Source organism: Papio anubis, chromosome 7 (genome assembly GCF_008728515.1).
Source record: "Papio anubis isolate 15944 chromosome 7, Panubis1.0, whole genome shotgun sequence".
Classification (NCBI taxonomy): Eukaryota; Metazoa; Chordata; class Mammalia; order Primates; family Cercopithecidae; genus Papio; species Papio anubis.
In genome coordinates, this window is record NC_044982.1 from 56185217 (window position 1) to 56202204 (window position 16988).

The window sequence follows — 16988 nt, forward strand, 5'->3', positions numbered from 1 at the left end:
AGTTTCTTTTGTCCCTGGGATAAAATGAGAAAATTTACCTTTTAGATATGGCAAGAGATGGCAGGTCTTGGGTTGCTCAGGAAGCCCAACTTTGAATATTAGGAAAGACCTGAGGGACAGTGGTAACAGAGGGACCTCTCTCACTAGAGAACCTTGAATTTTAGCCAACTTCTGCTTAAAACTGTATCTTTAGAAAAACCTCTTTTAACTTGGTTGCTGTGAAGCAGAATGAAATGGCTATAGCAGTGTTTTTTTTTTTTTTTTTAACACCTTTCAGATTTAATTTTCCTTAAATTTGTCCACTGGGAATATAAGAGATGTCTTTTAGGGGTATCAGTTTATTTTTTAATTTTTGTCTCCCCTTCCCTCTCCTTTCCCCCTCCTTTCCCCCTCCTTTCCCCCCTCCTTTCCCTCTCCTTTCCCTCGACAGGGTCTTGCTTTGTTGCCCAGGCTGGAGTGCAATGGCACTATATCTTGGCTCACTACAACCTCCACCTCCTAGGTTCAAGCGATTCTCCTGCCTCAGCCTCCTGAGTAGCTAGGATTACAGGCACATGCCACCACACCCAGCTAATTTTTTATATTTTTGGTAGAGATGGGGTTTCACCATGTTGGCCAGGCTGGTCTCGAACTCCTGACCTCAAGTGATCCACCCGCCTTGGCCTCCCAAAGTTGGGATTACAAACGTGAGCCACCACGCCCGGCCTTTTTATTTTTTATTTTTTAAGACAGAGTCTCACTCTGTCACCCAGGACCCAGGCTGGAGTGTAGTGGCATGATCATAGCTCACTGTAGCCTTAACATTGTGGGCTCAGGTAATCTTCCTGCTTTAGTCTCCTGAATAGCTGAGACTATAGGTGTGCATCTCCAGGCCCAGGTAATTTTTTTTTTTTGAGAGACAGGTTTCACTGTTTTGCCCAGGATGGTCTGGGACTCCTGGCCTCAAGCAGTCTTCTTGCCTTGACCTCCCAAAGTGCTGAGATTACAGGCATGGGTTGCCACACCTGGCTGTGATACCAGTTTATAATAATAGCAGATTCTTTTGTTTGTATGGGTTTTTGTTGTTGTTTTGGTCTCTGAGTAGCTTCCCAAGTCACGTGCGCCACGTACTAATTGCTCTTTCCCAGAATGCCTAGATCCTTAACCTTTGCCTATGTTTTTCTTAGACGCTTTTTTTTTTCCTTTTTTTTTCTTTTTGAGACAGAATCTCACTCTGTTGCCCAGGCTGGAGTGCAGTGGCATGATCTCAGTTCGCTACAGCCTCTGCCTCCCGGGTTCAAGTGATTCGCCTGCCTCAGCCTCCCAAGTAGTTGGAACTACAGTGACACACCACCATGCCCGGCTAATTTTAGTATTTTTAGTAGAGACGGGGCTTCACCATGTTGGCCAGGCTGGTCTCGAACTCCTGACCTCAGGGGATCCACTTGCTTTGGCCTCCCAGCATGCTGGGATTATAGGCATGAGCCACTGCGCCCAGCCCTTCTTAGATTCTTGATCAATCATTCCAGCTGGGACCTCCTGGATCCTTCTAAATACTCAGAAACAAGCATGTTGGTTATGTTACAGGCCAATAGGAAAATGTTGTCTTCTGACATCCAACTTTGTGCTTTGGAATTTAGGGATATAAAGATGTTTTTGCTTCTGCTTTGCATGTTAGAATTTTGTGGTTGGTAGTGAATTTTTGAATATACTTTTATTTTTGAATTGTCTCCAGAATTACTTGGTAAGTTTTCTGCAATTAAAGAAAAAGCCTAATGTTAAATGTTATTTTAAAAGGGTTGATGCAACACTGAGGATTTCAAGGTTCTACCACCATTCCTAATTGAGAGAATGGTAGTTTCCTCTGGAAGGAAACTTCCTATGAAAGTCATATAGTAATGGCATTTATTCTAAGAGTGGATATGGTAGGTGAGAACTACAGAGTTGAAGGGAATCTGGAGGGTCATTCCAGGCTACTTAGCTTCCAGAAATCACATCAATGGATAACACCAAAGAATCACACTGTTCTTCTAAGTAGAGAGTAAATGATTATATATTTGGGTCAAAAAACTGAAGTTTGGTTATCAGTGAATATAGTAATCACAGAACAAAACAACACTTTGTTGTGAGTTAGTAATATAAACTAACACAGTAGTATAAACCTACCCAAGAGGGAGGGGGTTTGCCCTGTTTGGTTTATTATTTTGGGTTCAGTTGGTAGAGAATAGAATCCATTCTAGCTAAACAAAAATAAATTTATTTTGGGCCAGGTGTGGTGACTCATGCCTGTAATCCCAGCACTTTGAGAGGCTGACGCAGGAGGACTGCTTAAGGCCAGGAGTTCGAGACCAGCCTGGACAGCATGGCGAGAGTCCTAGCTATCTTTTTTTTTTTTTTTTTTTTTTTTGAGACATAGTCTTGCTCTGTTGCCCAGGGTGGAGTGTGGTGGCGCAATCTTGGCTCACTGCAACCTCCGCTTCCCAGGCTCAAACTATTCTCCTACCTCAGCCTCCTGAGTAGCTGGGATTACAGGCATGTGTCACCACGCCCGGTTAATTTATTTTGTATTTTTAGTAGAGATAGGGTTTTGCCATGTTGGCCAGGCTGGTCTCGAATTCCTGACCTCAAGTGATCCACCCGCCTTGGCCTCCCAAAGTGCTGGGATTACAGACGTGGTGAGCCACCTCGCCCAACCAGTCGTAGCTATCTGAAAGGTTGAGATGGGGATCCCTTGAGCCCAAGAGTTCAAGGCTGCAGTGATCTATGTACCACTACACTCCAGCCTGGGTAACAGAGTGAGACTCTGTCTAAAAGTAATAATAACAATAATAATAATACGTTCATTCAGAGAATACAGAATCATTGGAAGGCTAATGAAGTAGATTCTGGTTGAGCTTTCAGGAACAAGTCCCAAAGCCACATCACAGAACCAGGACACTAAGAGAGTAATTTCAAAACAATTATGATCCATAGAGAACTGCCACACTATGCATGAGTCTAGCCATTGCTGCTGCCACATAAAACTAATGACTGAATGGTGCTTGCTAATTCACTTCTGCCTTATTTTTTATTTTTTATTTTTTTGAGACGGAGTCTCACTTTTGTCACCCAGGCTGGAGTGGTGCAGTGGTGCGATCTTGGCTCACTGCAACCTCTGCTTCCCGGGTTCAAGCTATTCTTCTGCCTCAGCTTCCTGAGTCTCTGGGATTACAGGCGACCACCACCATGCCTGGCTAATTTTGTACTTTTAGTGGGCGGGGTTTCGCCATGTTGGCCAGGCTGGTCTCGAACTCCTGACAGGTCATCCATCCACCTTGGCCTCCCAAGGCACTGGGATTACAGGCGTGAGCCACCGCGCCCGGGCTTACTTCTGCCTTCTATATCTCACTCCAGTGTATCTGATAGGCTGGGAGCTGTACTGAAGAGATTATGAATACATTTGTTGTTGACAGCTCAACTTTATAACTGTCAGGAATTTGAAGGATTCTATTGTGATAACATAAATAACAAAAATTTGAATGATGCTTTGCCCTCTCTCTTTTTTTTTTTTGAGACGGAGTCTCGCTCTGGAGTACAGTGGCACGATCTCGGCTCACTGCAAGCCCTGCCTCCCGGGTTCACACCATTCTCTTGCCTCAGCCTCCCAAGTAACTGGGACTACATGCGCCCACCACCATGCCAGGCTAATTTTTTGTGTTTTTAGTAGAAACAGTTTCACCGTAGCCAGGATGGTCTCGATTTCCTGACTTCGTGATCTGCCTGCCTCGGCCTCCCAAAGTGCTGGGATTACAGGCATGAGCCACCACGCCCAGCAATAATTTGCCCTTTCACCTTTATTATAGGAGATGGTGTTTGGAACAGCTACTTCCCCCACTTACAATGACTTTCCACCTGGTGGTGGTGGCAATATTTGGATGACCTCAGTGGCATCTTCATACCCTGGAGAACCAGAAAACACTCTTATTTGTTCAATAGCAGGTTGTATGTAACATATAAACATACAATGCCTTTTTTGTGGGGCGTGGGGAGGCATATTAAATCAATCTTTTGGAATTTCATACAAAATTACAGTTCCTCTTGGGAAGACCTTTTAGGTATGCTGTCTCTTACAGGAGGTTGGGCCTAAGCCTCCCATGAGGGTCAGAGGACAAAGGCCTGTCTGAGGGCCTGCTTCAACTTCTTTCAGGCAGGTGGCTGTGAGAGGACCGAGCTAGCTATGGCAGCAACCCATGAAAGTGAGTGATAACGACATTGATTGTTTCCTGTGGCATTGCTTTGCTTTGCGTAATTGACTGGTAGCACTTGTAGTTTTAAATAAATTGAGGAAGTATGAGAGAGTAAATGGGAGAAATGTTGAGTAAGTCCTTCTTGAAAATGTTTTTAAGTGGGAGAATATTAGTGGTAAATTACTGTCTTTTAACATTTTAATTGTGCTTAGATCATTCATATTTTCCCTCAAATCCTATCTAAATTTAAAAAAAGGTAAAGCCAGTTGCAGTGGTTCATGCCTGTAGTCCCAGCACATTGGAAGACTGAGGCAGGAGGATTGCTTAAGACCAGGAGTTCAAGACGAGCCGGGGCAACAGAGCAAGACCACATCTCTTAAAAAAAAAAAAAACAACTACAAATTACAAAATAAATTAGCTGGGCATGATGGTGCAATCCTAGCTACCTGGGAGGCAGAGGCAGGAGGACCCCCTGAGCCTAGGAGTTCAAGGCTGCAGGGAGCTAGTATGATCACGCCACCACACTCCAGCCTGGGTGACAGAGTGAGACCCTATCTCTTAAAAAAAAATAATTTAAAAAGGGAAGCAAAATTACAATCCATCAAATTATTGGCTGGGCACGGTCGCTCTCGCCTGTAATCCCAGCACTTTGGGAGGCTGAGGCAGGCAGATCACCTGAGGTCAGGAGTTCGAGACCAGCCTGGCCAACATGGCTAAACCCCGTCTCTACTAAAAATACAAAAAATTAGCCAGATTTGGTGGTGTGTGCCTGTAATCCCAGCTACTTGGGAGGCTGAGGCAGGAGAATCACTTGAATCCAGAGGCAGAGGTTGCAGTGAGCCGAGATCGCGCCACTGCACTCTAGCCTGAGTGTCAGAGCAGGACTCCGTCTCAAAAAAAAAAAAAAAAAAAAATTACTAACATGATAATTAGCATATTTCAGTACAAATTTGTGATTAAGCTTTTTGTTATGTATACATATGCCCTTCCTCTTACAGTATCAGTGTGTTTAATACTTGCATTTTTTTTTTTTTTTTTTTTTTTGAGATGGAGTCTCCCTTTTTTGCCCCAGCTGGAGTGCAGTGGCGTGATCTCGGCTCACTGCAACCTCCTCCACCTCCCAGGTTCAAGCGATTCTCCTGCCTCAGCCTCCCTAGTAGCTGGGATTACAGGCACCCACCAATATTCCTGGCTAATTTTTGTATTTTTAGTAGAGATGGGGTTTCACCATTTTGGCCAGGCTGGTCTCAAACTCCTGACCTCAGGTGATCTGCCAGCCTCAGCCTCCCAAGTGCTGGGATTACAGGCGTGAGCCACCACGCCCAGCCTAATTTTTTGTTTTTTAACACTAGAAGCAAATGTTTAATATTTAGACTGGAAATTTTTCATTTAAAATACCTCTTAATTAGTGTTTTGAATAAGTACCATTTTCATGTGGTTGCAAATTCAAAAGTCATAATAAGGGGTCTGGACAAAGTTGGCTCACACCTATAATCTTACTACTTTGGTAGGCCAAGGAGGGAGGCTCTCTGGAGCCCAGGTGTTTTTAGACCAGCCTGGGCAACGTAGCAAGACCCCCGTCTCAACAACAACAAAAGTCACAAAAAGGTACACAGTGAAAAATCTCCCTTTCATCTCCAGCCACCCAGTTTTCATCCCTGTGGCAACAAAAATCTTTGTAGCCTTGCTGATATGGTTTGGCTGTGTCCCCACCCAAATCTCATCTTGAATTGTAGTTCCTATAATCCCCACATTTGTGGGAGGGACCTGGTAGGATGAGATTGAATCATGGGGGCGATTATGCCCATGCTGCAGTTCTCATGATAGTGAGTTCTCACAAAATATGAAGGTTTTATAAGGGGCATTTCCCGCTTTTGCTCAGCACTTCTCCTTGCTGCCACTATGTGAAGAAGGACATGTTTGCTTCCCCTTCTGCCATGATTGGAAGTTTCCTGAGGCATCCCCAGCCCTGTGGAATTATGAGTTGTTGAAACCTCTTTCCTTTATAAATTACCCAGTCTTGGGTATGTCTTTATTAGCAGCATGAGAACAGACCAATACAATAAATGCAGAGAAATTGAGTCAAATGCTTATATAATAAAATTATGTAAAATGTAGTATTTTATATAAGAAAATACTGCCAAGGAGCCTCCCTCCTTGGCCTGCCAAAGTATAAGATTATAGGTGTTAGCCAACTTTGTCCAGACCCCTTATTGTGACTTGAATTTGCAACCACATGAAAATGGTACTTATTCAAAACACTAATTAAGAGGTATTTTTAATGAAAAATTTCCAGTCTAACTATAAACATTTGCTTAAAGTGTATGAGGAGCCATACTTTCAGTACTATACATCCTGCACTTTTCACTTTGCAGCATATCTTGGATAATGTTCCACAGAGGCGTGGTTATTTTAAAATAACTTTATGGGTTCCACTGTATGGATTTACTATTATTTATTGAACTAGTCCCCTATTCCTACTGATTATTTAAACTGTTTATTTCTAGGACATTTTTTGTTTTGTTTTACTTCTGGTATAATAAACAACACTGCAATGAATAACCTTGTCTCTAAGTGACTTCATATAAAAGCAAGTATATCTACAGGACATATTCCTAGAATTTGCTAGGTCAAAGGGAAACTTTGATGTTATGTCGTTCCCCTAGACAGAAGTCCTAATATACTTACAATTTACAGTCCTAATATACTTACAACATATTAGAATGCTTGTTTCCTCATATCTTTACCATCATAGTGTGTAATCAAACTTTTTCATCTGTGCTATTCTAATAGGTGAAAAATGATAACAGTATAACCCCCAAAAGAGGATTATCTTTTTCTCCACATCCTCAACAGCATTTGTTATTACCTGTCTTTTGGATATAGGCCATTTTAACTGGGGGAGATGATATTTTATTGTAGTTTTGATCTGCATTTCTCTAATGATCAACGATGTTGAGCACCTTGTCTCATTTGCCATATTTATGTCTTCTTTTTTCTGTGTGTTTTAAATTTTTTTACAAGTTTTTTTTTTTTTTTTTTAAATAGAGATGGGGTCTCATTATGTTGCCCAGGCTGGTCTTCAATTCCTGGGCTCAAGGGCTCCTCCTGCCTCAGCCTCCCAAAGTGCTGGGATTACAGGTGTTGACCCACTGTGCCTCGCCCCTTTGTTTTTCTTATTGAATTTTAGTCTTTTAATTTGTAGGAGCTCTTTTATGTTTTACTGAAAATAACTACAAAAATGAATTGCACCAGCTTGGGCAACATGGTGAGACCCTGTCTCTACCAAAAATACAAAAAATTAGCCGGGCATGGTGACACATGCCTATGATTCCAGCTACCTGGGAGGCTGAAGTGGGAGGATCACTTGAGCCCAGGAGGCGGAGGTAGTAGTGACCCAGGATCATGCCACTGCAATCCAGCCTGAGCGAGAGAGTGAGACCCCATCTCAAACAAACAAACAAAAAACCCACAAAAATGAGTTGCAGATATTTTTTCCAGTTTGTCATTTTCTTTTTGGCTTATCTGGTGATTTTTTTGCCTTTTTTTTTTTTTTTTTTTTTTTTTAAAGAGACAGGGTCTCACTGTGTTGCTCAGGCTGGTCTCTAGCTCCTGGCCTCAAGCTATGCTTCTACTTCGGCCACTGGAGTTGTTGGGATTACAGGCATGAACCACCATGCCTGGCTCATACATTTATAAAAATTGAATTCATCAGTCTTTTAGATCTTGTGTCATAGTGAAAGTGTCTTTTTTCTGCTTAGGTTATAAATGAATCATTGTATGGTTTTATTGTTTATATTTAAATATTTGACATATCAGGAGTTTGTGCTAGTGTAGTGTATAGGGTATGGATCCAACATTTTTTCTAGATGGCCCATTTGTCTGAATGGGAAACTTTTTTTTTTTTTTTTTTGAGATGGAGGCTTGCTCTTGTTGCCCAGGCTGGAGTGCAATGGCGCAATCTCAGCTCACCACAACCTCCACCTCCCGGGTTCAAGCGATTCTCCTGCCTCAGCCTCCCATGTAGCTAAGGATTACAGGTGTGCGCCACCTTGCCCAGCTAGTTTTGTATTTTTAGTAGAGATGGGGTTTTTCCATGTTGGTCAGGCTGGTCTCAAACTCCGGACCTCAGGTGATCTGCCCGCCTCGGCCTCCCAAAGTGCTGGAATTACGGGTGTGAGCCACCTTGCCCGGTCCTGAATGGGAAACTTTTTACTGCTGTCATTCTTGGACTATCCTCCACATGCACGTGGATCACATTTCTGTTTGCTCAGCCCAGAGATCACAACTCAGATGCCTGTACAGACTAGGCAAGTTACATAAAAGGGTGAAGAGTGCCAGGTGGGAAGTATAGCCAACTGGAAATGGATGGCATACTTTTGTAAAGAGGGCAGCCACTACCCAGTGCCTGCTGATTACTCTCTTGCACGAATGCAGTAGGCCCCAGTGTTGCCAGATCTTTGTCAAGAGAAGCTGAAAATACAGATTTTTATATGAAGCCCCTTGATTTTAAAATGTTAACAATTAAATTTAAATACAGCCTTAGCTAAACAAAATATGTCTTCAGGCCTGACTTGGCCCAGAAAAGCCTTCTGATATTTCTGGCCAAGAATGAGATTTCTAACAACTTTACTCTCCTATGAGTAAAGAGAACATACATGGTCTAGTAGTTTGACAGAATAGTAGTTTATAGCTGGAGTCTGGGAACAGGAGAGAAAACTAAGGACCCTCTATATAAGCCAAAGTCTTTGCTCTCACAGACTGAAACATTAATGGGAGAAATACAAGCATTTCACCATCCCACCTTTTATCCTAAGTACATGTGAATAGATATGGCCATTTATTAGAGGATATTCTTGATTAAGTGGATACTTGGATTAGAAAAATAATCTTATTTTCCAACTCTGCCATTCTGATTTTACCCAAATGAAAAAGTGGTGCATGTTTTGGGGAGAATAATTGCTCAGCTACTGATGCCGGAACCGAACTGTAGTACTGACTTATTTTTTGTACCCTGTTCGTCTTTTCCCTTTCTCACTGCTGGTGGCTAGAGACAGGGAGTAAGATATCTTCTTTACAACCTGTTAAAAGTAATGTGCTCAGCCTCTAGTGGGATGAAATTCGTGGTAATGATAAAGTTACCAGAGCCTATGCCTCTTTGAACTGAAAAGCTTGTCAGATCTTTTCTGGGTTGCTAATGAGAGTGTCCCAGAGGCCAATCCAGGTTTTGTAGGACCTGAAGCCTACACAATTTGGAAGACACGATTAAGAAAACAATTCGAAAATATCTTTTGAAAGTTTTGTAAAAACGATATGATTTTGTGAACGCACAAGGGCCCGTGCAAGTGACGGACCTTTCAATTCAAGCTTGATCAACGTCACTGTCATCTGCCCCTTCTGACCCTACCACCAGGCAAGGGCTTTCCACGCCTCATCTCTCGGTTCCCACACCATCACCCTAAGAAACAGTTACTATATCTCCTAACGATATACTATATATAGTATATAATTTGTATAAGCATACAGTACTCATGAAAACAAGCCACATAGAGCACAAATACGTTAAATATCCCGTCCAGCCCGAATGACCCTTTCTCTCCACGTCCCTGTACAGCCTCCCACGACGGTAGTGCTGGGGCTCGAGGCGCCACAAGAGTGGCACCGAGTTCGGATTGTCTTGAGCAGGTCGAAAGGAGGGGGCATATGGGGAAAAAGCAGTCAAACTGGAGAGTCTGGAGCGGCCCCCGGTACAGTCCCGGGAAAAGCGGACTCCCCCGGGCCCCCAGGCCCCGCACCCCAGCGCCGGGAAGGCGCCTCTGCCTGCTCCGCGGCGCGCATGCTCCGTGTTAGGCCTCTCGGGCTACTCGGGATTATGAGCGCCGGGCCGAGGGGGCGGGCCGAGCCTCGGCTGCTGGGACACGGGGCTCGGCGGCGACACCGAGGCACTCTGTGCGGCTGCTAAACGGGCAGCAGCGGCGGCCGGCGCTGTGCGCGCCATAGTGAGGCTCGCTCGCCCGACGCGCACTCCGAGTCGGTCCCCAGAGCTTTGTGGAGGTGACTCGAGTGGGCCGGGCCGGGCGGCGCTGTCGGCTGGGAGGGCAGGGAGGAGGCGATGAGGAGACAAGCAGCCGCCGCCGCTGCTCACCGCCCGCCGCGGCCGTAGCGGGAGTCGGGGCGGGGCTGGGCCAGCTGTACCCCTGCCGGGCCGCGAACCCAGACAAAGGAGGAGGAGCCGCCCCAGAAGCGGGCCAGCGCCGCCGGGAAAGGAGGTCACCGCCGGGGGTCGCCCGGACTCGCGGGTCGCCGCGCTTCCTCTGCGGGCACTGCAGGAGGCGAGGGCCGCCCCTGCGGAGGAAGTCGACCCCGGGGTCTCCGCCTGCCCGCCGGCGCCGCCTCCCAGCCGCCTCGGCCGTAGCCTCGGTCCGGGCGGGAGGCGGCGGCCGCCGGCGAGGCGAGGCGGCCCGCGCCCTGCCTGTCAGGCCACCCGCCCGGCCCGCGGACTGCCCCCGATGCGGAGGCGCTGTCGCCGGGGCCATGCAGCAGGCGCCGCAGCCTTACGAGTTCTTCAGTGAGGAGAATAGTCCGAAATGGCGGGGACTGTTGGTCTCGGCCCTGCGGAAGGTCAGTGCTGGGGCCGGGGCGGCCGGCGGGTTGGGGGCCGGGCCCGTGGTCCCCCGGGCTTCTAACGGGGAGCAGCTTGTTCCTCCCACAGGGCTCGAGTCCCGGGGCCGAGCAGTTTCTCGTTGGCTGGCAAGGGGGGGCTCACAATTGCCTGTTGCATTCTGAAGGACGTTTCTCAAGTTTTTTTGCCTGGTCCCGGAAGGAAGGTTTTGTTATGATCATAAAACTGGATTTCATGTTGCAGTCATTTCGTCAGGCTACTTCCGCCGTTGACCAATTTGTTGTCCTCAGGCTGGAATCGGGCAAGAGAAAGTCCCGCTGGTATTTAGACAGTTTCTAAAACAAAAGCACATTTTCAGGCCGGGTAATTACTTTTAATTAAGTTCTTTGTGAGTGTTTCCCCTAGGCGGTTTGCTTGTCAAGGGTATCCACTTATGAGGCAATGGTTTTTTGTAATATGGATGTTTCACATGTGTGAAATGTCAGTGAGTCATGATATTCTTATTCATTTTACAGTTCTAAAGGTAAATTTAAAGCGCCTTCCCACTTCCTGCAGACGGTGTCTTACCTGTTTACAAGAGATTACCCTTAGAAAATTTGGTGTCTTCACGACCAAATTGCGATTTAGGACTTGAAATCATTTTAAGGAACAAAAAGGGGGCAACTCCTGCAAATCAGTCTTTCACGTTTGGGTGCATTGCTAGGGTGCATCTTTCCTGTAGATGGTGGTGGTCTTCTTCTGAATTTAGGTACTAACCATATGATCATTTTTATAATAAATCCTTTTGTAGGATCAAGACATTTAAAGACTGAATAGGTGCGGGATCAGCTATCATGCCTGCTGAGCAGGGGCTTTCTTTGCCATTAATGCAGACTTAGTCCTTTCTGCCTTTTGTGCAAAATAACCAAGAATACATTCTAAAATAATAAAGAAAAAATAAAGATTAATTTAAAAGACTATACTTGGAAAATATATCCTCATACATTAAATTTCTATAAATGAAAGGAAGTAGTGTATTTTAAAGTTAAGGACATTCTCCTCATGCATTGAGAGTTGCAGATTTTCCATTATTTTCATAATTCTTACAAGGAAGTATTGCTTTCCTCAGGGCAAACACCAAGTCGTATCTTTTTAAAGAACCTGGCAGAGATGACTAGTGGCAGCTAGACAGTTATTCCATTGGTATACTAAGTGCTAAAGTATTAAATTGACCTTACTTCCATGTGCAGCCCAATTCTGTAAGGAAAGGGGAAGAAATGAAAAGTGTGCTGAGTGGTGATAATGAACTCTGGCCTGAATTAAAAGCAAAGGGGGAAATGTGTAGATAGTAATTAGCCCTTTGACCACAGGGAAGTGTGAGTGTAGTTATCAGGTAGGCCTATATTGTTGGCAGTGTGATGCAGGTGTGTACCCGTTTATAATTTTCTGGTAGCAAATAGTATTTGAGTGTGTGTTGCATAACTTGTTCAGTAGGTAACTTTGATTCTAATAATCTTTCATGTCCCGAAACAGATTTATGTTTTCTTTTTCTTTAAATAGAGACAGGGTTATACTATGTTGCCCAGGCTGGTCTTGAACTTATGGCCTCAAGCAGTCCTCCCACCTCTGCCTTCCAAACTGCTGGGATTGCAGGCCTGAGCCACCTCGCACCAGACCCAGATTTTTTTTTTTTTTTCAAGTTAGGCTAGAGACAAAGCCAAGATTAGCATCCAATCCTAGTCCATTGCTTTGATGCTATTACTTTGCATTTATACATTGTGCTTGCTTTCCTGGAACTCAGGTGCCTTGTAGATACTATGTCATATTCCACAGTTCTAGTATGTTCTTTATAAAGTAAATACATCTAAGAAAATTTGGTCTTTTGAGGTGAATTCAGAAAACATTTTCTGTTAACTTACTGTTATGATGGAATTGAAGTACATTTGTATGGAAATTTTAAAAAATATTTTTGGAAAAATTTTGTTAAAAGTAATTAAGATTATGTCCACTTTTGTGGTATTTAGGACATTGCAACTTGTTGGTCTATAGTGCCTGCTAAGAGCTGTAGCTCTTAGGGAGCTAAAGGTTCACTCTTTTCTTTGTAGGAAGTTTTAAATTCTGTTATGTATCAGCCACCTTGTCTTTGTAAAACGAGAATTTCTACCATTTTGGGGGAGTCTCTGTCTTCACATTGAGAGTGTCTAGAACTTGGCATCCTTCCTCTAGCTGACCAGATAGTTACAAAGACAACTAGGATTTGATTGGAATATCTCTCTCCTTCAGTTGGTGTTGCCATTGTACATGTGGTGTATTCTAGCTTCATTAATTCACCTAACCATTATTGAACACATTTTAGGTACTTGACATGATGCTGGATCCTAAGAATACAAAGATAAAATAAAGGCCCCTCCAAAGGTGTATACCATCTAAACCAGAAATTCTAAAATTTAAGGTTTTGGTTTATGTAAATGAGATAGCGATTCTGAGCTCAGAGTTCAGTAAGGGATATTTGTGTGTCTATGAAAGGAGCAATGTACTTGACTGTGTCAGTTTAGTCAACTTGGACATCTTGGTAGAACGTCTAAAACTGTTAGAATGTAATTTTCAGAAAGGTAAAGTCATGACTTCCATGCAAATGTAAATGAGCATGTATCAATGATTTTGATTCAGCCCATTACTTAATGAGGGAATAGTAAGATGTTAAAGTCATTTAATATGAAAATTTGAGGAGGTAGGTATTTATAGGCAATTTAATAAGGGAATATTAAGACTGTTGGGTTACATACAGAATTAGTTAATATCCTACAAGAAACATAAAAGATAGGCTTTGGGTTATCTTTTCCTCTGGGTAAACATTACTTGCATCTCAGCCGGAGTGGTGGCTCACGCCTGTAATCCCAGCACTCTGAGAGGCCGAGGCTGGTGGATCACCTGAGGTTAGGAGTTCGTGACCAGCCTGGCCAACATGGTGAAACCCTGTATCTACTAAAAAAATACCAAAAATTAGCCAGGCGTGGTGGTATGTGCCTGTAATCCCAGCTACTCGGGAGGCTGAGGCAGGAGAATCACTTGAACCTGCTAGGTGGAGGTTGCAGTGAGCCGAGTTTGCACTACTGCACTCTAGCCTGGGCAACAGAGCAAGACTCCATCTCAAAAAAAAAAAAAAAAAAAAAATTACTTGCGTCTCTATGTGCCAAAAATCTGTAACCTAATCTTACAGATGTGTAAAATAGCTCAATCAATAGAAATTAATGAAAGATTCAAGCATAGCACTGTACTGAAACACACCCAGTATTCTCTTTTGCTTATTTTCCAGTTTTGGCTAATTTTTATGAAAACTGGATATCTATATCTATATCCATGTATATATCCATATATATATTCGTATATATGTATTTGACAAAGTCACCATTGTCAACATTGAAAATGCAAGGGATTTTTTAAAAATCAACCTCAAATATTCATTGCATTACAGGGAAACACAGAGATGGCCTGAGTGCAGTGGCTCATGCTTGTAATCCTAGCACTTTGGGAGGTCAAGGTGGTGGATCACCTGAGGTCAGGAGTTCGAGACCAGCCCGGTCAACATGGCGAAAGCCTGTCTCTACTAAAAATACAAAAATTAGCCAAGTATGGTGGTGCATGCCTGTGATCCCAGCTATTCGGGAGGCTGAGGCAGGAGAATCACTTAAACATAGGAGGCAGAGGTTACAGTGGGCCGAGATCACACCACTGCACTCCAGCCTGGGCGACAGAGCGAGGCTCTGTCTCAATAAAAGAAAGAAAGAAAGAAAAAGAAACACAGAGATAAACAAATAGATTTATGGAAAAATAATTTTGGAAATAGAAATGTAGTGTTCTGTAGCTTTTTGCTTGTTCTTTAACTTTTAAAACAGAACCTCACCTAGAGCATTTAAAAACATAGAGAGCTGCAAAGCAGAGTGAAATGACACTACTAATGGATAATGCATGGATTGTTAACATTACTGCTAAATTCCATAAAAGAGCCAAGAACATAATTGCCTTCACCACTGCTCCCCAAGATCATTGAAGCTATCGTGTTACTTGGGGAAAAAAGAGCATGGTATATATTTGTAAATGCAGTTTATTACCTGTGTCTTTGAAATGCCCTGGTACTATATGCATGTGTTATTTGATTGTATGTTGAGGTAAATCAGCATTCTTCATATGGGAAATATACCTCAAAATCATTTTATCAGATTTTACAGTCCCTGATATTTCTTTTTTTTTTTTTTTTTTTTTTTTTGAGACGGAGTCTCGCTCTGTCGCCCAGGCTGGAGTGCAGTGGCCGGATCTCAGCTCACTGCAAGCTCCGCCTCCCGGGTTTACGCCATCCGCCCGTCTCGGCCTCCCAAAGTGCTGGGATTACAGGCTTGAGCCACCGCGCCCGGCCAGTCCCTGATATTTCTTTTGTAGATGTCTTTTCAGTAAGGTGTTTTTCACCAGGCTAGCCATAGAAAAAAATATGGCTGTTTTCTTGCCAGCTGTAGTTATAAATGTCAGAGAAAGGTAGAAAGAATTGGTTGAATTACTTTGTTCCTGAGTCCAATTAGATTCAGGTTAAATATCGACCTCCCCACCCTGTGACAATTTGCTCTTAGATATCTAAAAGGCAAGAGGTGTGAGAGAATGTCTGGGTTCATTAATAGCAGTCTAGGGCAAGGAAAAAGAATGGTAAGGGCTTTGATTTAAAAATGGTTTTGTGAAATTCTACTGAGATCCTAGTGTTTCTGCGTTTGTACAAATGTCTCTTGGAAGTTTGTTTTAGAAGATAGCACTGGATCTTTCCTGAGGCCCACAAGGAAAGTACAGGGTGATCTGAGAAAATATGACTGGTGTCATTGATATATGAGAGTCAAAGAAGACTTTAAGAAAGCAAGATTTGTGCTTCTTTCTGGATGATATATTCAAATATATTGATATTACTGTCCCCAGGCTGGTCTTGAACTCCTGGGCTCAAGCGATCCTCCCACCTTGGCCTCCAAAAATGCTGGGATTACAGGTGTGAGCTACCTCGCCTGGCTGCAGACACTGTTCTGCAGTGTCTGATACGGAAGATTTAGCAGAGCCCCTGCTGTCATAAAGCTTGTGTTCTAAATGGCTGTGGCAGAGAGACAGACACTAAGGAAGTCAACAATTATCTGAAAGATCAGTAGAATTCACAAAAAAAAAAAAAGGGGCGGGGGAAAGGATTTGAGGCTGAGGGGAAAGTAAGAACATGATTTGTTTGTTTTGAATAGGTCTCAGATTCTGAATTTAATGACTTATTTTAAAAAACAAGAAGAATAAGTAGATGTATGGTAGACTGTAGGTACACTGAGTTAAGGTCTTCACCTGAGAATAGGAAGTCCTGTTGGGTTCGTATTTACATGGCAAAGTAATTAGATTAACTCGATCAGAATTGCGTTTTGAAAAGATTACTTCAAGTCAAAGCCAAAAACTAATAAGAGATCCTGTGATTTTTTGTGACATGAGGCCTGTTGTGGAATTCCTAAAGCCGCTGAATATAACAGTAGAACTTGAGGGAGTCATTTGGAATTATTCCAAACTAATAATGACCCAAACTGACCCGAAGAGTTCAGCCAGAACTAGATGAGCAGTAGGAATGTACTTTAACTTGCTGTACTTGGCTCCCTGTCAGCCGTGATTAAGTAGCCTTCTATTTTCGGTTTAATTTTGGTATGGTATATTTGGAGCAATAATATTCCATTAAAGTGTTTTATGCTGAGTATTCAAAGCATTACCTGTGTTACCACTTGACATAAATCAAGTATATGTCTTTTATATTAACCATGGACTCTCTTTCAAGGGAACAGTAGTTTGATTATATCCTGCATATTTGTTTTTTTTTTGTTTTTTTTTTTGAGACGGAGTCTCGCTCTGTCGCCCAGGCTGGAGTGCTGTGGCCGGATCTCAGCTCACTGCAAGCTCCGCCTCCCGGGTTCCCGCCATTCTCCTGCCTCAGGCTCCCGAGTAGCTGGGACTACAGGCGCCCGCCACCTCGCCCGGCTAGTTTTTTGTATTTTTTAGTAGAGACGGGGTTTCACCGTGTTAGCCAGGATGGTCTCGATCTCCTGACCTCGTGATCCGCCCGTCTCGGCCTCCCAAAGTGCTGGGATTACAGGCTTGAGCCACCGCGCCCGGCCATATCCTGCATATTT

The 16988-nt window shown here is 43.6% G+C and overlaps 1 protein-coding gene across 2 annotated transcripts in view; it reads left to right on the forward strand.

Annotated features, from left to right (window-relative positions):
- Nucleotides 1–10450: 10450 nt before the first annotated feature.
- SOS2 (SOS Ras/Rho guanine nucleotide exchange factor 2) overlaps nt 10451–16988 on the forward strand; it is a 113346-nt gene continuing 106808 nt past the window's right edge. Inside the window, exon 1 of one of the 2 annotated variants that reach the window (XM_003901771.5) lies at nt 10451–10826. In XM_003901771.5, coding sequence (XP_003901820.3) covers nt 10740–10826 — 87 coding nt within the window. In that variant the 5' untranslated portion in view covers nt 10451–10739. The remainder of the gene's footprint in view (nt 10827–16988) is intronic. The other variant, XM_031668129.1, reaches the window with a different exon arrangement.